Here is a 19,234-nt window from a genome sequence, read left to right as displayed (position 1 = left end):
CTTCAACCCGCGGACATGAAAAACAGCCCGCGGCAACAGTGTTGAAGTAGCCCGACTTGGCAACACTGGGGTGCGCGCATGTGGGCAGATCCTATAGCAAAAGCGGTGGTAGCGAGAGAGAGTGACAGTCGCCCAAGCCAATCACTTGTTTCGTCCCGGACGAAAATAATGAGCGGTGTTTATTGCAGATTAAAATGTCTAGAGTCACTCGATTTTTATACTCTCTTTTTCAGAGTACTTACATTTTAATTATGTATTGACATATAAAGAAAGTTTAAACAAATTTGGACAAAAGTGTTTTCGATCATTCTTACCTACCCTACCTTTAAGCTAAGCAGGGCTGAGCCTGGTCAGTACCTGGATGGGAGACCAACTGGGAAAACTAGGTTGCTGCTGGTAGAGGTGTTAGTGAGGCCAGCAGGGGGTGCTCACCCTGTGGTCTGTGTGGGTCACTATACTGTCAGAGAGCACCGTCCTTCAGATGAGACGTTAAACCAAGGTCCTGACTCTCTGTGGTCATTCAAAATCCCAGGATGTCCTTTGATAAAGAGTAGGGGTGTAACCCCGGCATCCTGGCCAAATTTGCCCATTGGCCTCTGTCCATCATGGCCTCCTAATCATATATATATAAGATTGGCTTCATCACTCGGTCTCCTCTCCACCATAAGCTGGTGTGTGGTGGGCGTTCTGGCGCAATATGGCCGCCGTCGCATCATCCAGGTGGATGCTGCACATTGGTGGTGGTTGAGGAGATTCCCCCCTTCCATGTAAAGCGCTTTGAGTGTCTAGAAAAGCGCTATATAAAATGTAACAAATTATTATTATCTCCGTGTGGTCCTGTTCGGTATCTCAGCTTGACTCGTCTAAAATGAAAAATAAATTAATAAAATCTCGTTGTTGTTCTGTGCACATACTATACGCTGTGAATTTTGTAAAGTTTTTTTTCTGTAATGTTTTTTTTTTCATGGGTGCTTAATTGTGTAAAATTATTATATAATAGATTTATATGGACTCCTTATATAATTTTGTTGTCCTTTTGGAGTCTCCAATGATCCTTGAAGCTTGCAGAAAATACAATTTTGATCTGATTGTTTACTTTGCTGGATATAGCAAATTATGACAAAATGAATGTGTTTAATGAGATAAATGGCGAATACTTAATTTCACAATAAGTGAACAAAGATGTGATTAATCAAACAACGATTGACAGCCCTAATTTGAATATATTTAAAAATGTAATTTATTCCTGTGATGGTAAAGCTGAATTTTCAGCATAATTACTCCAGTCTTCAGTGTCACATGATCCTTCAGAAATCATTCCAAAAAGCTGATTTTTATGCCGCTTAAATCATGATGTATTTTTGTACCATGATGTGCTTTTTTGTGTCGTTGCCTAAAAATGTATCTTACTGGCCCCTAAGAACAAACAGTAGTGTACAAATTGTAGAAGAAAAAAAAGAAAAAATTAGGATAGGATAAACAATGTTTTCCTTCCTCTTTTAGAGTATCAAGACCCAGTAGAAGACGGTGAAGATGATAGCGACAGTGATACAGATGATGATTCGGCTTCAGGTGGAGGGGTGCGAATCTGTCCCCCGTCTGAACCTGTTCCCCTGAATCTGGGAGTGGCAAGTGATGACACACAGCCTACGGAAGATTTCGAGTTACAAGCCACAGGTTAGACTGAGTTTGACTTCCCGCTGTAGACAATGAAGCTAAATCTTTCAACTTACCTCTGGGTAAATTTGTGCATTTGTCTTTTTAGGCTGTGTGTTAGAGCTAGCTGGAAGACAGGCTCAAGCTCTCTTCTATTACGCATTAAGCGGTGATGCTAGAATGCTTCTGGCTCCACAGCGCCCCCTCATGACCACTCAAGATGAGAACGGAGACACGTAAGTCAGACAAACCAACCTCATGTTTTTGTAAATGCTCCATTTACATAAAATATCCTCTTCTCATGACAAATGGTAATAAATTATTGATTGAAGGTTAATTTACTGAAATTTGTGTTTTTAGGGGTTTACATTTGGGAGTGATCCACAGTCAGACAGATGCCGTGCGAAATCTAGCACAAGTCGTCTCTGCTCTCCCTGGAGAGGATGTACTCAACATGAGGAATGATCTCTACCAGGTAGGGCTGCTCGATTATGGCAAAAATCATAAACACAATTATTTTGGTCAATACTGAAATCATGATTATTGGTGGGTGATATGATCAAAGTCTTATTTCATGATGCAAGTCATTTTAATAGGGATGCACCGACATTTCGGCCGTCGAAAATGTTCAGTTTTTGGCCGAAAGAGGAAAAAAGGCCGAAAATATGAGATGAAAATATATTCCGCCTCTCCCTGCAGTGTTTAGTGCTCAGGTTTCACTCTCGCACAGCATTTTTTGTAACTTTGCAAGTGGGATCGCTTCCGAAGATGCACAAATTTAAAGCGACTCTATACCGGCACCCAAGCGAACGCTCTACTCATGTACCGCTCACGCTCACCGGAAAGGCAAAGACTGCTCAAATAACGTGTAGACTTGTTTCTGTTTGCAATAGCGCTACTGTGCTGTAACATGGTGTGGTTTAGACATGCTGGGTAATGTTGGTAAAATGACGCTCACATCTGCTCACATGCTCTGGTAATAATAGCTATGTTGAACTATACATTATTTTGATAATTGGTCAAAAAATGTATCTGATTCTGTTGCATAGAACTGAATGAAGAATAATATTTAGATATTTAATATTTATTGAATACATTAATTTTAAGTCCAATTTTGGTGTTACTTTAAATAAAATAAAAATAATAAGTGTTTTATTGGCTTGTTTTTTTTTTTTTTAAGATTTAATAACACCACTAGTGAATTGAATTAAAAAGTCTAGAATTAATACAAACATACAAAAAAAAAATTAATCTTTAGTTAAAAAAAAAACATTTTCGGTTTTCTGCCAAGTGCATCCAGAGTTCACCCAAAAATGAAAAATTATCCCGTCATTTACTCACCATCAAGCCATCCTAGGTATATGTGACATTCTTCTTTCTGACAAATACAATCTGACTTATATTAAAGCAGCACTAGGTAACTTTTCAACCTTTATAATATATTTTCAAGACTCTTGTGATGATACATCGACTTACAATAGGTTGAATGACACGTCGGACATAGCCTGACGGGGTCTGTATCATTTTTAATCGTACTTTTAAACTTCGGGTTTCGGGTAGTAACCAGAGAAAAAAAAGAACTACAAAATTCGACTGGTTTACGGCATATACGTCACTTCCACCACCAACCCCACTTCCTTAAATTCGGACGTGCGAGCCCAACTATCATTTGTTTGCCGAATGTTATAGTCATGGCCGAAGCAGCACAGAAAAATAAGAAAGCAAAGGTTTTGTCGGAGGAAAGCAAAAAGAGGAAACGAGAAAGTGATCGGATTAAAGGCAGGACGAGGATCAACATTGGGCCAGCGTTTGCTCGTTGGCGTGAGCTGAAGGAGGAGGGGCTACATTCTTGCAAGTAAATACGTAAGACGTACAAAATCATATTTTAGGATACCTAACATGTCTGTGATATTTGTTTATTTGTCTTGCCTCAAGCTATAATGCAAATCGATTTTTCAAATTTGCAGATTAATCTATGGTATCTTGATATTATAATATTGACGATATATGGTTATTACCTACCACTCAAACATTGAATTGAAGTATCATATAGATTCTGTAAAACGGTAACCAATAGACTAGGCTACTATAATGTCGCAGGCTTGTAAACGTGAGCATCGCGATCATTTGGCGTTTGAAAAAAAATAAAACCAATGAAATTATATTCATATGACATGCTGAAACATATGCCACTGTACCTGGGATGAAGACATTTCACACGCGACGCAAGCAGAACACCTGCATGTGAACTCCTGCTGCAGTGTTCAGGGCTATCATAGCTGTCGCGCCAGTTACGTACATTATATACATACATTAAAGGGATAGTTCACTCAAAAATGAAAATTCTATCATCATACACTCACCCTCAAATTGTTCCAAACCTGTATGAATTTCTGTATGAATATGAATTAAGTTTGGCTTAGGCAGGAACGAAAGCACACAGCTGTGAAGGAAAGGATGTCGCGGCAGCGGCACAATAATCGTTTTACCTCGATTACCTTGTTTTCAAAATATTGGAAGCCAAAATCGAAATTGAAAATCAATTTCGATTAATTGCACAGCCCTACTACCAGGTATACTAAAAACTAAAAAAATACTTTAAAACCAGATTTTGTTTTCCACTACAACCGAGGCCTGTGACATTTCTGGTAAAACTTGGTAACCAATAAAATCCTCTGCTACTTCTATCCCAGACTCCTCTGCACCTAGCAGTGTTGACGCAGCAGAAAGAGGCAGTCGAGGCCTTATTGGAGGCCAAGGTGGACGTCACGCTGACAGATCGCCATGGAAACACGGCACTTCACCTGGCGGCTACACAGAAAGAGGACGGCATGCTGCGGTTGCTGCTAAAGCACAAGTCAGTGGCGCAGTTAACTAGCATCCCCAACACAGCAGGTACGCTGGACTAACTATCTGCGATCCATTAATGCGTTCACATTTTTTTGGGGCGCTGATTTGTTTATATGTGTTCGTTCAGGTCTATGTGCGCTTCACCTGGCTGTACAGGCGAACAGTTTGAGTTGTGTGCGGGCCCTGCTGGATGGCGAGGCAGATGTGGAGGTTCAGGAGCTTACGTGTGGCCGCACAGCACTTCATCTGGCCACAGAGCTGGGCAACCTTTCCCTCGCCGGCTGCCTCCTGCTGGAGGTACTACTAACACCTCCCTCCATAATTGCATGCACCAATTCATGGATGTTACCTCAGTGAATACTGCATATTTCTACTATTTTAAAGTGCACCTTTTTTGTACTGTTTTTCCTCTGAAGCCCACTTATTATGTTAATTAGTGTATATTTTAGTCTGTCATAACCTCACTAACTGTTAGAATTAAAAAGTTGAAATTCTACTGTCTCTTTAAGATTTTTACAGCTTAATAAGCTCTATCATGATTGGCTAAACTCATTTTATGTGAAATGAGTAACAATATTACCAAATAATAAATGCTGAATGCATGTTTACACTGCTGTTCAAAATATTGGTCGGTATGTGTTTATTTTAAAGAGTCTCTTATCCTCACAAGACTGTAATATAAAATAAAATATGTATTATTATTATTGTGTAATATTTAAAATAACTTTTTTCTTTTTCTATTTTATTCTTTATTTAAGGCAAAGATGAATATTCAGTAGCAGTCACATGATCCTTCAGAAATCATTCTAATACTATTATTATCAATGTTAAACACAGTTGTGCTGCTTAACTTTTGTGACCCTGGACCACAAAACAAATCATAAGGAGGAGTTTTTTTATTTTATTTTATTTTTTTTAGATTTATACATTATCTGAAAGCTGAATGAATAAGCTTTCAATTGATGTATGGTTTGTTAGGATAGGACAAATGAGATACAACTATTTGAAAATCTGGAATCTGAGGGTGCCAAAAAATCGAAATATTGAGAAAAATGTCTTTAAAGCTACACTGTGTGAGATTTTTTTACCCATCTAGCGGTGAAAAGGTATATGACCATCCAGTGAATTTTAGTTTCTTTTCCTCTCAATTCCGATTTCGTTTTAACTCCTATGGTGGCCGATTTAGTCCAAGATTAACATGGCTTCCAGTTCGACCTCGTCCACATTCGACACGGTGCCTGTGGGATATTCTGTGCGCAGTGGGATGGTTGGAACTCAACTGGCCTAATTATTCGGCTAGAAAGAACTGCAGCTAATCCAGAGTGAACTTTGATGATAGTAATGTTTATTCAGTCATCCAATTGCAAGGCACAAACAGGTTTGCGTGGATATGTACATAAATGTGGTTTCTGTGAGAGAACAAATAAGGATGGTAAATATACATGATAATGACATGACAGAAGATACACAGTTAAGAACTGTATAACTATACTTATATACTTATATACTTTTGTCGAATTACAAAAGTGTGTGCGCAGCTTTAGCACTGCAGTGCGCTCTAAATAACAATTGTTAATATGCCGATCAGACCTGATGCATATTTCCATCAACATACATTACAAGCAAATATTTTCTATAAACGAATAAACATTTTTGAAAACAAAATAACTGAATGATAATTCAAATCGGTGAACATTACGCTATTGTATGTTGACACAAAAATACTTCTGAGGTGACATCAACTGAATTACGCGATGACACTCTGAAACACATCTACAATGCCAATAACTATTATTACTTACGGAGTTATTAACGCACAGAAATACCACACAAGGAAAAACAGACATTTGAGGAATAAACAAGCCAGGAAAACTCTGTATAACTCTGTTACTGGACACTGCTGAGATGAAAACTCTCTGCGCATGCACCAGACAAGTCTGAACAAGTTGACGCGCACATGCGCGAGGCAGGGAATTTTGTACAGTGCCATCGAGTGTTAAAACGCGAAAGGCGAAGCTTGAATTTACGGTTATGTCCCTCTTTGGCTAATGTACTTTTAAGATGGAGGGGCAATATGGCGACCCGCATTCGAACCCCTACCCGTATGTATTTTAAATGGCATATTATAAACTTACGAGAATACTTTATTACTTGAAAGAAGTAAATATACATTAATGAGCACATATGTTTTTGAAAGAACTAAGTGTTTTTAGCTAAGAATAAACTAAAAAATTACAGTGTAGCTTTAAGGTGCTGGGAAGATGAATATGTATTTAAATTGGGTCATTTATGTAGTAGAAATGTGAAAATTATTTTTGAATTTGGTGCCTTCTAGACTGAGAAAAGACAGAAAATGTATTTTTGTCTCATGTGGATGAAAGACAACAACTCCCAGAATGCACTTGCTTCGCAGCCCTACGAGGACACTCCCAAAGCCACAGCTATTGGTTATCACTTGCCCACCAAGACACTGGCCCCACCGTCGTTTTGATTTTCATTGTAATAAAATAATTTTGCATTTACATTCTGTGAGTGAGATCCCACCCCTATGTGCGGGTTTATAACATGAGGAACTAGCTCCTACTACTGGCTGTAGTCTCTAGCCTCTGGCCAAAAGAATCCTCCGATGACGCAAAATGACGATATTTGCATCATCTGAGGATTTTTTCCAGAAATAAAATACATAATTCTCTTGTCTCAGGGGGACATGAGGGGGGAAAGTACCATAATTTGAATATACTACTTGGTTTCTACTGATACAAAGCTTAAAGGGTCACTTCAGTGATTTAGAATTAAGCTTTGTATCAGTAGAAACCCGGTAGTATATTCGAATTATGGTACTTTTCCCCTCATGTCCCCCTGAGACTCTTCTTCCGTGAAGAGTAATTTCTTTAAAAATATATATTTTTTAAATCATCCAGTCAAGCTGGACTGTGGAAAAACTTTCAACATGTCTTCATAGTATATCATATCTTATATATTAAAAGAACATGGACAATCTTGTTTTCCGTATATCCCTTTGAAAGTGAGGAGACGAATACAAACGTGAATGCAGAAACGATGTGCTCATGAAGTCATCTCTTGATGAATCACACTACATGTGTAACATTTTGTCTGTGCAGGGTAACGCAGATGTCGACAGCGTCACCTATAACGGCTCCACTCCTCTGCACATTGCTGCAGGACGGAACTCAACCAAACTGAGCGCACTGCTAATGGCTGCAGGTGAGGAATTATGCGTGTTAATTTATAAATAACATGACAGGTCAATAATAACTATTGCCTGCTGCCATTTAAATGATTTGCACCACTCATCCATGAGTCCATATACGTCAAAAATGTTATATTTGTGTCCATAGTCAGTAGATTAATTTACCTTTACATGGTATAACCAGCTAGTGTTGTGTGCTTTGCTTTTAGGAGCAGATCCTCATAAGGAGAACTTTGAACCGCTGTTCTTTAAAGATGATGAGCTGTGTGGCACAGAGGATGAGGAGGAGGATGAAGGCTATATTCCCGGGACGTCCCCTCTAAACATGGCAATTTCCCCAGAGGTGGGTTTAACCCCTGTTACAGGGTTATATGTAATATGTAACGCAATTGTACTGCAGGTTGTGAAAATAATAATGTGTGGTCTGGTTTGTGCTGTCAGGTGTATGATATTCTTAATGGAGAAGAGTATAAGCCCACCACCATCGTCGTTTCACCGCAGGGTATGAGCTCCAGTCTTTGTATTCTTGCAATGTTTGTGTTTTTGTATTGTTCAGTGCTTTTTAGGTTTGAGCTGGTATGTTAATCAATAAAATCTTGGCATGGAAGTCATGTTTATAGTGGAAATATAATAACATAATTATGCCCAGCTCTAAATATTTAATCAGCTAGGAATTACTCATTAAAAAATAAATAAAAACCCTTATCCAGTTATCATGAAGTCAGTAGACTAGAAAACTGTAAAAATCATGGAAATTAATTTGAAGGTGTGGGAATGTCTAGGTTATGTATGTAAGGAGGGAACCGAGACGTTATGTGGAACGGACGTAATGGGGTCCCCATTACATCACTCTGACGTAACGTTGAACGTGACAGACTGATTGTTTATTTTTAACATAATTACTGGCTGCTGAAATACTTTTAACAAAATTATTCAACTACTATTTACTAGGGGTGTAACGGTACTCAGAAGTCACGGTTTAGTACGTACCTCGGTTTTGGGGTCACAGTTCGATACGAGTCCGGCGCCCCCAGATTCCTGTTTACTTAAAGGAAGTCCATACATACCATTCTCATCTCCGTGCGTGCCATAACTCTGTCTGACGCACCCACCGCTAGCCTAGCTTAGCACAAAGACTGGAGGTTAATGGCTCCAGCTAGCCTACTGCTCAATAAGTGACAAAATAACGCCAACATTTTCCTATTTACATGTTGTGATGTGTATAGTTACATTGTGTACTAAGCCCGACGGAAAATGAAAATTTGCGATTTTCTAGACCGATATGTCTAGGAACTATTCTCTCATCCATGCGTAATAATCAAGGAACTTTGCTGCCGTACCATGGGTTCAGCGGCGCAATGATATTACACAGCACCTGAAAATAGGCTAACTTCCGTCAACATAACCAACGTGACAACCTGCTTGCACAGAGAACGTACTGGGGACTATTTTCAGGCACTGCTTAATATCATTGCGCCGCTGCACCCATTAGAATGGCATGTATGGACTTATCTAACTCTATGTGTTGAATAAGCTAAAGTCCCAAAAAGTCGGCGTGTTCCTTTAAAAAAAAATAATTGATAGATTGATCAATGCTGGTCGGTAAAATGATTAGCATGTTGTGCGTAGCCTACACTGTCATTGTCTTTACGCGTGATATAACCATGGGGGGGGGCAATGGTTTCTACGAGGAGGCAGCGAGTGAAGTGGCACCTGAGGCTTCCCATTTCCAGGACACACATATTTCATCACTGGAATGTAGTAGTGAGACTTCCATGGGTCACCACACAAAAATAGGCACAACGCCAAATTATTTTGTCTCATTATAACAGCGGAAACAACTATGTCATTTATGGTCATACAAATAACTGTAAACAGTTTATTTTTATTTGTGTACACTCACAATAAAAATTAATCAATGTGCTTTTGTAAAATAAAGAAAACAAACAGGATGCCATCTTGGGTTCCTTTCCGTGAAGCTTGTGGAGCGTGTGACAAGAATGAATCATGTCAGCGTAAAGGCTACTAGCAAGCTCTTGCGTGCCAACTCTTTTGGGTTGGTGCATAGATCATCTCTTTTTCTGCTCTTTATCCTGTTGTGGCGGTTAGCAAAACAGCATTTCATTACCACGCGTGCTCCCTTCTGAATTGGAGTGTGGATCGCCTGTGACTGACTTTATTCGTATTTCGTACCGGTTACACCACTATTATTTACACTTTTTAAATTCTTTTGGATTTTTTTATATTTTTTTAAGAAGATTCTTATGCCGATCAAGGCTGTATTTATGTAATCAAAAATAGTGCAATGTTGTGAAATATTATTACAATATAAAATGTGTTTTCTATAATATATTCCTGTGATGGCAAAGCTGAATTTTCAGCATCACATGATCCTTCAGAAGTCAAGAAACATTTCTCATTATTATCGTTGTACTGCTTAAAATGTATGTGGAAACCAAAATGCTTGTTTTCAGGATTTCTTTAGGAATCAAAAGTTCAAAAGAACATTTATTTGAAATATAACTTTGTAAATGTCTTAACTGTCAATTTTGATCAATTTAATGCATCTTTGCTGAACAGAAGTATCAAAAACGTACTGACCCCAAAAGTTAGTGTATGTTAAGAACACACAGATGTTTTGTGTTTGGGTGCATTTAAATGTGTTTGGCTCGTGTTGGCAGGTGACATGAAGAGCTTGAGCTCTGACACAAAGCAGGAGCTTTGCCAGGCACTGGAGGGGCAGACGGGAGGCTGGGAGAGTCTGGCTCATGCTCTGGGCCTTGGTATCCTGACCAGCGCCTTCAAACTCAGCTCCTGCCCTGCTGGAAAGCTGCTGGACAGCTACGAGGTAAACAAATTCACTTCCTTTTTTAATCTTACATAAGCACTGGAGAGTAGTAAGAAAAAGTAGTTGACTTTTTAATCTGATGTTCACTTACCGCAATCCTGCAGAAGGATCGTGCAGTTGTTATGAACTAAGTCAACTAATGTACATTGCTTTTAAAGTGGAGCCGTAAAACAAATTAGATATTTTTGTAACAGAGAATTGATTTTCCTAAACCGATGTGAAGTGTATTCAATATTTCATAGCACTTTAGGAGATTAATTTGTATTTGAAATCTATTTAATCTGAATACTTCAAATGTTTTGGGACTGAAAAAAGTTTTTTTTGTATTATTTATGCTTGGGGTTCAACCTAGTTTAGGGCTAAACCTATTGGCCCATTAATTATATTATATTATTATGGCATATCACAATCATTAATTTTATAATTGTAGTTATTCTATAGAAGCAAGGGAATGATAATCTGGCAGGGAGTAAAGCATAAAGAATATAAAAGAAAGGACACAAACTTATACTTATATACTTTTACTGTTATAAAGTACGCAAAGATAGTCAAAGGTCTTCCTTCATACAAAATGAAGGCTTGTGTTTGTTATGTTATGTTAAAGTATGTTAAAAAAAAGGCTTACATTGTAAGTGACATGAACTGAACAGAATTAAATCGATTATTGTATGACAAATAATCATCAGCACAAAATTCATGATTGTGGCAGGCAATATCATATCATATATCATTTTTTGTGCATCCTGTAGTTGCTCTGGTTTCAGCTGCCAATATGTGTCTCCTGCAGGTGTCTGGGGGAACAGTGTGTGAGCTGGTGGAGGGACTGAAGCATGTTGGGAACAGCAGTGCTCTCAGTTTACTCCAGGCTGTGTGTAAGGAGCCGGAAGCTGTCCACACCACACCTCAGCTCACAGGTAATATTGTTTGATATGTGCATTTCTGAGTGATGTGGCCTAAGTGGTCGAACATTTGGGCTGGGAAGCCAAAAGTTGTTGGTTCTAGCCCACAAGGGGCTATCAATGATTGTGCCCTTCAGTATGCATAAGCACAGATTGCGCTCCAAGATGCCAGTGAAAACTAGAAAACATCATGGCGATGAGACGCTGTGTTCTGAAGTGCGACTCAAAAGCAAACTTTTTTCAAATGTCTCTATTTGCATGTTTCGCGATCTCAGGAAGCTTTTATTATGGACTTCTATTATGGCACATGGTATCTTCTTCGTCTGTCTGTACCATATGGACTACATGTGCACAGAGCGCCCTCCGGCTGCCAGTATGAATTGAAAACAACACATAAGAGACTCAATCGCTCATGATTAGGCTACATCTGCGCATTTTGAGGAAGTATTGAATAAAAAATACTCCTCTGTTTAGAAATTTGACACAGACATATGAGAATCTATCAATATTTCTCCTCATCTGCATACTTTTGAACTAAAAGCCCTGAGGGATGTTGATTTGTCGCGAGTCTTCGTGAGGAGAATAGAGTTTTTTTTTATGAATGAGATCAGCTGAGGCTCATATTACAATCAAACGGTACCGACGCGGTTTTCATATTCATAACTCCTGACACATATTAACAAATGACTGTCACTATAAGACTTTGAGAATAAAACAGAGGTAAAAAATGGAAGCTTGACTCTTAGATCTTTTAAATGATGTATAGATTGACATGGTAATTACTTACATCTGACAGTCATTTGAGCTAATTTAAACAAATAAAGCTTGAGGACGAATGCGGTTCCAGTTAAGAGGTTCCGAAAACCATTTATGGTGATGGACGTTCCGTTTCCGAAAATATCTGCACAGACTATACCAATCACAACTGACTGGGTCATCGGACCAATCACCGCAGATTAGCGTCACGTAAAGGCGGGGTTTTGAAAAGTGAATCACTAAAGGAATCATTTGAGAATCGCTGTCAAAACAGGTAAAAATAAATGCATATTATAAGAAAACTAAAGTCTTTTTTGTCATTGCTTGCATGCAAAACTGTTGTTGGGGACTTCTAAAACAATATTTGGAACATTTTAAATGCCATAATAGGTGCTCTTTAATGCATTTTAAAATTGTATTCATTCCTGTGATCAAAGCTGAATTTTCCGCATCATTAGTCCAGTCTTCAGTGTCACATGATCCTTCAGAAATCATTCTAATATGCTGACAAAAAAACATACTGACTACAAACTTTTGAATGGTAGCGGAATGCAAATTGCTACATCGCATAAACCGCATACAGTTAGGCTAATAAATGATCTGGCAGAAAAAGGGTTTATTATGATTTGATTAATACATTATGACTACATTTCATTTTGATCATATTTGAATCGTATTTCTGTTGTAACCATTTTACAAAACCAGTAAGCCACTCAAGTCCACCGTGCCAAAGATTCAACTATGGTAAATCACAGTAAAACATGGCCTTGACTGCTTTATTTATTGCTTTAATTTGCATTTGCTAAAGGTACAACCACCCACAATGCTAGATAACATTTGAACCATTGTCCAATAATGAAACAATATTTAATTTGTTTTGTGCACCAGAGCATAAACCTCAATGAATCATCTTTTCGAAACATGTCTTTTTTGCTCATTGGTGAGGCATTTTGGATCTTTGGATCTTTCACGTCGCCATTGTGGCATTTCGTAGTATGAGCAAGTTTTTTTTACAACAAACCTTTGTTGGGGAGTTTTTTTTTTTGTCCCACAATATGGTTTGCAAAACCCCCAGATTAAATCACTGTCAATCTCGGTCCCCTGCCCCCTCTCCTTAACAATAATATCACGTTGTGGTCCTCTCTGACATTACCTCATGTGAACTCAAGCATGATGTCAACAAAACAGCACTACCACTGCATTCTAAGGGAGTTCCCCTCGGTCTCAGGGTGACCCGTCACACTGCTGCAGTGTTCACATATAGTTTCTGTAGTGATGGCGATGTTTCAGGGGGAAGTGGACACTTGAGAGGGGGATTCCCAGGTACAGAAGTGAAAGCCATACGGCACTTCTGGTTTTTGTCTCTGGCGCAGTTTCTTTGAAACAAGTCTTTCCACCTTGCTGTCTGATTCAAAGGTTCATCGTCAGGGTTGATTGAGTTTGTGCGTGTAAGCCAGCAGGGGGAAGTTTATTTTGGTTTATTTCGGTTTCCTTCTCGTGGTTGTCCATATTGTTGTGCCACGTGTGGTTAAAAAGATGACAATGGTCAATAAATATAGTGAGGTTCAAAAGTCTGAGGCCACATAAAATGAAGGATTAGGGAAGGATTACATTTTAGGAAAATATTATGATGTAAAATGTGAAAAATGTATCATATTCTGAGTATTGTTGTTATTAAAGCAAAATAGGGACAAACCAAATATTATTTTTATTTAATTTTTTTTCACTTGTCACTCAAGTAATTAACCTGGTGATTTATTAAGATTTTTATCATTTTAAATTTAATAATAGTCAAATAAAAAATAAACATTAAGATTGTTTGCGACTCTGTGGTTTGCGATTTATCTTAAAAAAGAGAGAATTTTGGCACAGTATTATAATTCATTTTATGACATTTTTATTCTATGTGAAATTGTATATATATATAATATAATTTAATATTTTATATAGAACAAAAATGTCATAAAATGAATTATAAAACTGTATTAATTCCATAATCTATTCTATTTTCTTTTATAATTTTATAATACAAATTTATATGCAGTCTTCAATTAGGGAAAAGATTTGAAATGCTTCTACTGTCATATTAATAATTGCCTTTTTTCCCCCCTCAAAACAAACCATTTCTCAGGTCCAGTGCTCTGCAAATCCATTCAGGGTTTGACACTCGGCCCCCATCAGGAGGAGAGTGGGATATGCGACAGCGGGGTGGAGACCTCTTTCTAGAGCCCCAGCCTCGGTTTCGCCGACTCCAAACACAATCGCACAAACTGAGGCCTGACTCTAGAGACCAGCTTCTCCCTCCTCACTACAGCAGCAGCGGCGCTCAAACTCAGGACACGCCTCCAGAATCTTTGACTGGCCACCGCCCACTGTGCCTCAGCAACACCCAAAATGCAAATGAGCTCTGAACTCTGAGGAGCCCTTAAGCTGGGGAGTCCTCTAGCCATGGGGATTTTCTTTTTTAGCTTTTAATATGAATAATGCCAAAAAGCACTTATTTGAACATTTTATTTTTTTCCTTTTATAAGAGCTATATTGTCTTGGTCATGTTTTCATTTGTGGTTAAGCTGAGCAATGACGTCCAGATGCCTAAAAGTTACATCAAGAAACTAAATATTTAGGTGGTCTATGATGTCATTTTTGAGATTCTCAGGCCTGATTTGCAAAAAAACCCAAAAAAACAACGAGTGCCTGATTTGTTTATAAATACATGTTTTAATGTCTGGTTTGATAAGCCTGGCCTCAACTATTTGTTAATATATTTTAACAATCCAATTTAAGAACGGCACCTTCAGTTTAGATGACCTATTATGCAGACTTCCTCATAGTCATTTGCTTACAAAAGGTTTTTATTTGGAGCTGCAATGCAGGAAGAGGAAGAGAAGGACTACTGGTCTTTAAGTCAAATCTGTCGGATGATAGAAAAAGCTCTTCCCTCCATTAAAGGCCCTCCAAAAAGATCTGTTCTGCTGTCATCCCTCATCCTTTCAGCTGTTATTTAGGTTGGCGATGGAATTTATTTCGCATTTAGTGGTGCTACCTGTAATTCCAAATGTTTGCTCACGGGTTCTGATAAAGAAAAAAATCATAAGCTTTGAGAGAATAGTCTCTCTTCCACTTGTTTGATTGATTAAAAAAAAACAGGAGGGTCAGTCCTGAGCAGTGATTGGAGTGTGTTTGACTAGATTTTGATTGTTTGTGTGTGAGTGTATGATTGTGTGTGTGTGTGTGTGTGTGTGTGTGTGTGGCTTTAAGCTTTACAGGATGTGTGTATGAGGATTGCTTTAACCAGATGCCTCAAGTGCCCTTTAGGACATTTTATTTTTTTGTAGTTACATTTTTATCTTTCTGTTAAATCTCATTCCCTTCTGTTGTGTGTGAACTCAGGCTGTATAAGACAAAATATCACTCAGATAATATGCTGATCTAGAATCAACATTTAGAACTGATCCCAGATCAGCTATGTATCTTCTTGCTTTGTTCTAAGCTTTACCTCTGACCTTTGAACTGACTTGGGGACTCGCGTGTCACCAAAATGCTTTTAGCCGCCGTCATATTTTCATACTATAGTAAATACTGTTAAAAAAAAGAGCAACAAAACCCCAGACTAAAGGTTTGACAGGCACTGTAATGTATTTTTTGGCTGTAAATTGGTATTTATGTCTGTACCCTGTGAAGCAGTGTTGTACAGAGGGAAATTGTGTGTGCTTTGTAATTGGTTTTATTGTGATACTTTTATAATAAAACGATCCATTGTGTACTACTGTTTTGAAGTATTATTTTACATCATTTTGCACACAAATTTGTTTCCACTCCATAATTGATGCAGCAATTTTCAATTTGCTGGTTGTTGTGATGTGTTACGTAAAACCACCAGCAGATGGTGTCAGATCTTACCTTTTTAAACATCCAATTATTTTGTATTTCAATTCTTTGAATTCTCGAATAGGCCTACCTCATGTCTTTTCACCTTTTTATTATAGTCTTTAGCTAATTATAATTGCAATAAGCTAACTCTAAGCCTAACAATACAATTAACTTTTTCAACCATTATTTTAGCTATTTAATTGCCGGAAGTAGCTATGTTTACATAGCCTATAGTTTTGTCCATATTAGCATCTGATACTGAGTGAAAAACGACTCACAAATTAGCATAGTCTACCATGAAAACATTTTAAGCATTAGTTTATTTTCTTTCTATAAAAAAAATCTTCAGGTGACTATTTTAAACTTGTATTATTCGTCCGTTTTACAGTTTACATAGCCAAACCATTTGTGTTCGGATAGCTCACCCATTCAAATTTAGGTATGTACACTATTGCGTATTATTCCAGGTGTGTTAAAGGCGTGTCATCGACGTGTTTAGCGAGTGACGCGTAGAAATTTGTATGATAACAGGAAGCATACAATGAGCTGCGACCACCCCATCTGTAGTCGATTGTATCTTTCTGAAGGTGTTTTTAGCTACACTTCGGAGAACAAACCGCCTACAGAAATGAGCTAAACTGACAAAACCTCCTTTTGGGGATGTCCTCACAAGTTAAAAAGGAAAAAAAGATTCACAACTTTTTATTATTGTACTCTATGACATAAAACACTTATTATGACAGTAAGTAAGCAGACAGGAGGGCGTGGAACCCTCAACATCTGCAGAACATCATAATGTGCTGCGAACGTCGACGTCACAACGGAATTCCGCATTCTAAAAACAGCCTGTGGATCCTGTTTGGAGCTCTTTTGTGTGGCAAGCTGTTTGAACATTACGCCTTACAACTCCAGTATATTATCATAAACTAGGTCTTATTTTTGAATTACTACTTAGCAGTCTATGCAAGTCTGTTTTTCGCCACTGAATAAAAATAAAGGAGAATAAAAGTGTTAATAGCAACGACAAAATAGCAACATCTGCAAAGTTACAACGCTCAAAGTTTAAAGCAAAGGGAGATATTTGCTTTTAAAGAAATCAATTTCTAAGGACTACAGCAAACGGCCAGTAGGCGACTACAGACATTCCTCCAGGGTTGGTGACATCACCAGCCTCAATATTTACATAAACCCCTCCTCCGAGAATATTAAATAAGGGGGGGTGAGGTCATTTTGTATCGCTGTGTTGTTGTGGTATAGTTAGGCTGGAGTGGTGTTGCTGCAATGCCGACAAAACGCTGTTATTTTCATCCGGATTGCAGGTCTGGGGTACTTGCTTTGTTCAGCCTTCCTAGGGATGGGGGTGCGTTGCAGTGCGTTTAACATACAGCATGTGTGTATGAGACAGAGGGGAACAGGTCGCAGATGCTGCCCATCATAAATCACGAGACAGACAAGGGTCGGAGGAGAAGACTGGAAAATGTGACATAATGGACAATATTCATCTGTATTTGCAATTCATGAGCCGCGGTTCATGCACGACGGGCTCGCGGCTCCCGCTGCACATTTCACGGAGGAAAACATCCACAATGTTCGTAAGTTCAATGCAGGATTTGCACAACGTCAGTTGCGCGAGACAAACACTGCCAGTGTGTGGATGCACGACGCGCTCGTGGCTCCCGCAGCACATTTCACGGAGGAATTAGCTTCCACAATCTTCGCGAGTTCAATGCAGGATTCGCACAACGGCTTGTCCTGAAAGATGGATTTAAAAACAGAAGCTGTTTACGGGCCACAACCTGTAAGTCTGATTTATTTTTCATCAATGTGTTTTCCTGTAATAGGTTAATTGTACGTTGTAGCAAGGAAGTAAACAGATGACAACGCTGTTCTGCAAACCAGTTTGTTAAATGCTCATTCATAACGTTATCCGACGAACACCTAACGTTACAAACACCTAACGTTAAAATCTCAACAGCGAACTTGGCATTAGTGTAAATTATTCTTTGATTAAAGCTTTTATGTATTGTTTATCTACAGGCATGCTAAACATGGTTCTGTGTGTGATTTGGCTACTATAGTAAAGCCAGTGTTTAGTGTTCGTTTTGGGTTATTAATTCTTGCGACAGATATTTGGCTATAATCGTTCAAAAAATACAAAAGTAACAGTGCCATTCAGTAGCGATCACTGTAGATCCGCAGTCTTTACTCTTGAGGACTGAACAGGTTCTGCTCGATCATCTTCACTAAAATGTTCTGGGTCTGATTCGGGCTCAGATTGGTATGGTTTTATTGATGCCATTGTTTCTAATACTGACCAAAGCACAGTCTACCGGTAAAGGTAAGGGGCGTGACGTTTCCTACAAACATGCTATAGGCGATTAGCGAATCACAACACACTGGGCCAGCTAACCAATCTGAGCCCATTGCGTATTTTTGAGGGACTGGCTTCATACAACCCGGAAAGCATCAGACCGTTTTACAAGGAGGGACAGAGCAGTGTAGAATAAAGGTCAAATATATGAAAAATAATGCAATTTTTTTTAAAACAAAGCATGAACATGTTACAGTGCAAAAAAAAAAACTGGGTGAACCCGACCAAGAATAGGAGGTAACTTAAGCTTAACCACTAACGGATTAATGACCTTAGATATACTGTATGGCCCAATGAAACGAGGAGCCAGCTTACGAGAAGGCTCACGGAGAGGCAGATCCTTGGTGGAAAGCCATACCTTTTGTCCACACACATAACGGGGTGGAGGTCGCCGGTGACGGTCAGCCGCAGCTTTGGTTCGTCTGGAGTTTTGTAATAAAAGTGTTTTTAGCTTTCCTCCAAGTGCGTCTGCACCTGCGCACGAAAGCTAAAGCAGATTGAACCGCTGCGTCGGGCAGGGGAGGTTGATAACCGACAGATAATTCAAACGGAGACAAATTAGTAGATGTGACGGGAAGAGAATTATGAGAATACTCGACCCAAGGAAGCTGTTGGCACCAAGAATTCGGATATTGTGACGACAGACAGCGAAGCGTTCGACCGAGATCCTGATTAGCCCGTTCGCATTGCCCATTGGTCTGTGGATGATAACCAGAAGACAGGCTGGCTGTAGCGCCAATCTGTCTACAAAACTCCTGCCAAAAACGAGAGAT

The 19,234-nt window shown here is 38.8% G+C and overlaps 1 protein-coding gene across 2 annotated transcripts in view; it reads left to right on the top strand.

The window, feature by feature from the left end:
* The window catches only part of nfkb1 (nuclear factor of kappa light polypeptide gene enhancer in B-cells 1), a 45,335-nt gene extending 29,346 nt beyond the window's left edge, over positions 1–15,989 (top strand). For both annotated transcript variants that reach the window (XM_079838768.1, XM_079838767.1), the window contains 11 exons: positions 1,504–1,677; positions 1,766–1,892; positions 2,017–2,131; positions 4,350–4,551; positions 4,634–4,803; positions 7,629–7,731; positions 7,927–8,060; positions 8,159–8,219; positions 10,399–10,565; positions 11,353–11,479; positions 14,352–15,989. In XM_079838768.1, coding sequence (XP_079694894.1) covers positions 1,504–1,677; positions 1,766–1,892; positions 2,017–2,131; positions 4,350–4,551; positions 4,634–4,803; positions 7,629–7,731; positions 7,927–8,060; positions 8,159–8,219; positions 10,399–10,565; positions 11,353–11,479; positions 14,352–14,446 — 1,475 coding nt within the window. In that variant the 3' untranslated portion in view covers positions 14,447–15,989. The remainder of the gene's footprint in view (positions 1–1,503; positions 1,678–1,765; positions 1,893–2,016; positions 2,132–4,349; positions 4,552–4,633; positions 4,804–7,628; positions 7,732–7,926; positions 8,061–8,158; positions 8,220–10,398; positions 10,566–11,352; positions 11,480–14,351) is intronic.
* Positions 15,990–19,234: the final 3,245 nt, after the last annotated feature.

The sequence above is a fragment of the Gobio gobio genome, assembly GCF_949357685.1.
Source record: "Gobio gobio genome assembly, chromosome: 16".
NCBI lineage: Eukaryota > Metazoa > Chordata > Actinopteri > Cypriniformes > Gobionidae > Gobio > Gobio gobio.
Note: the sequence above shows the minus strand (reverse complement) of the source record. Positions and strands in the feature narration are given on the sequence as shown.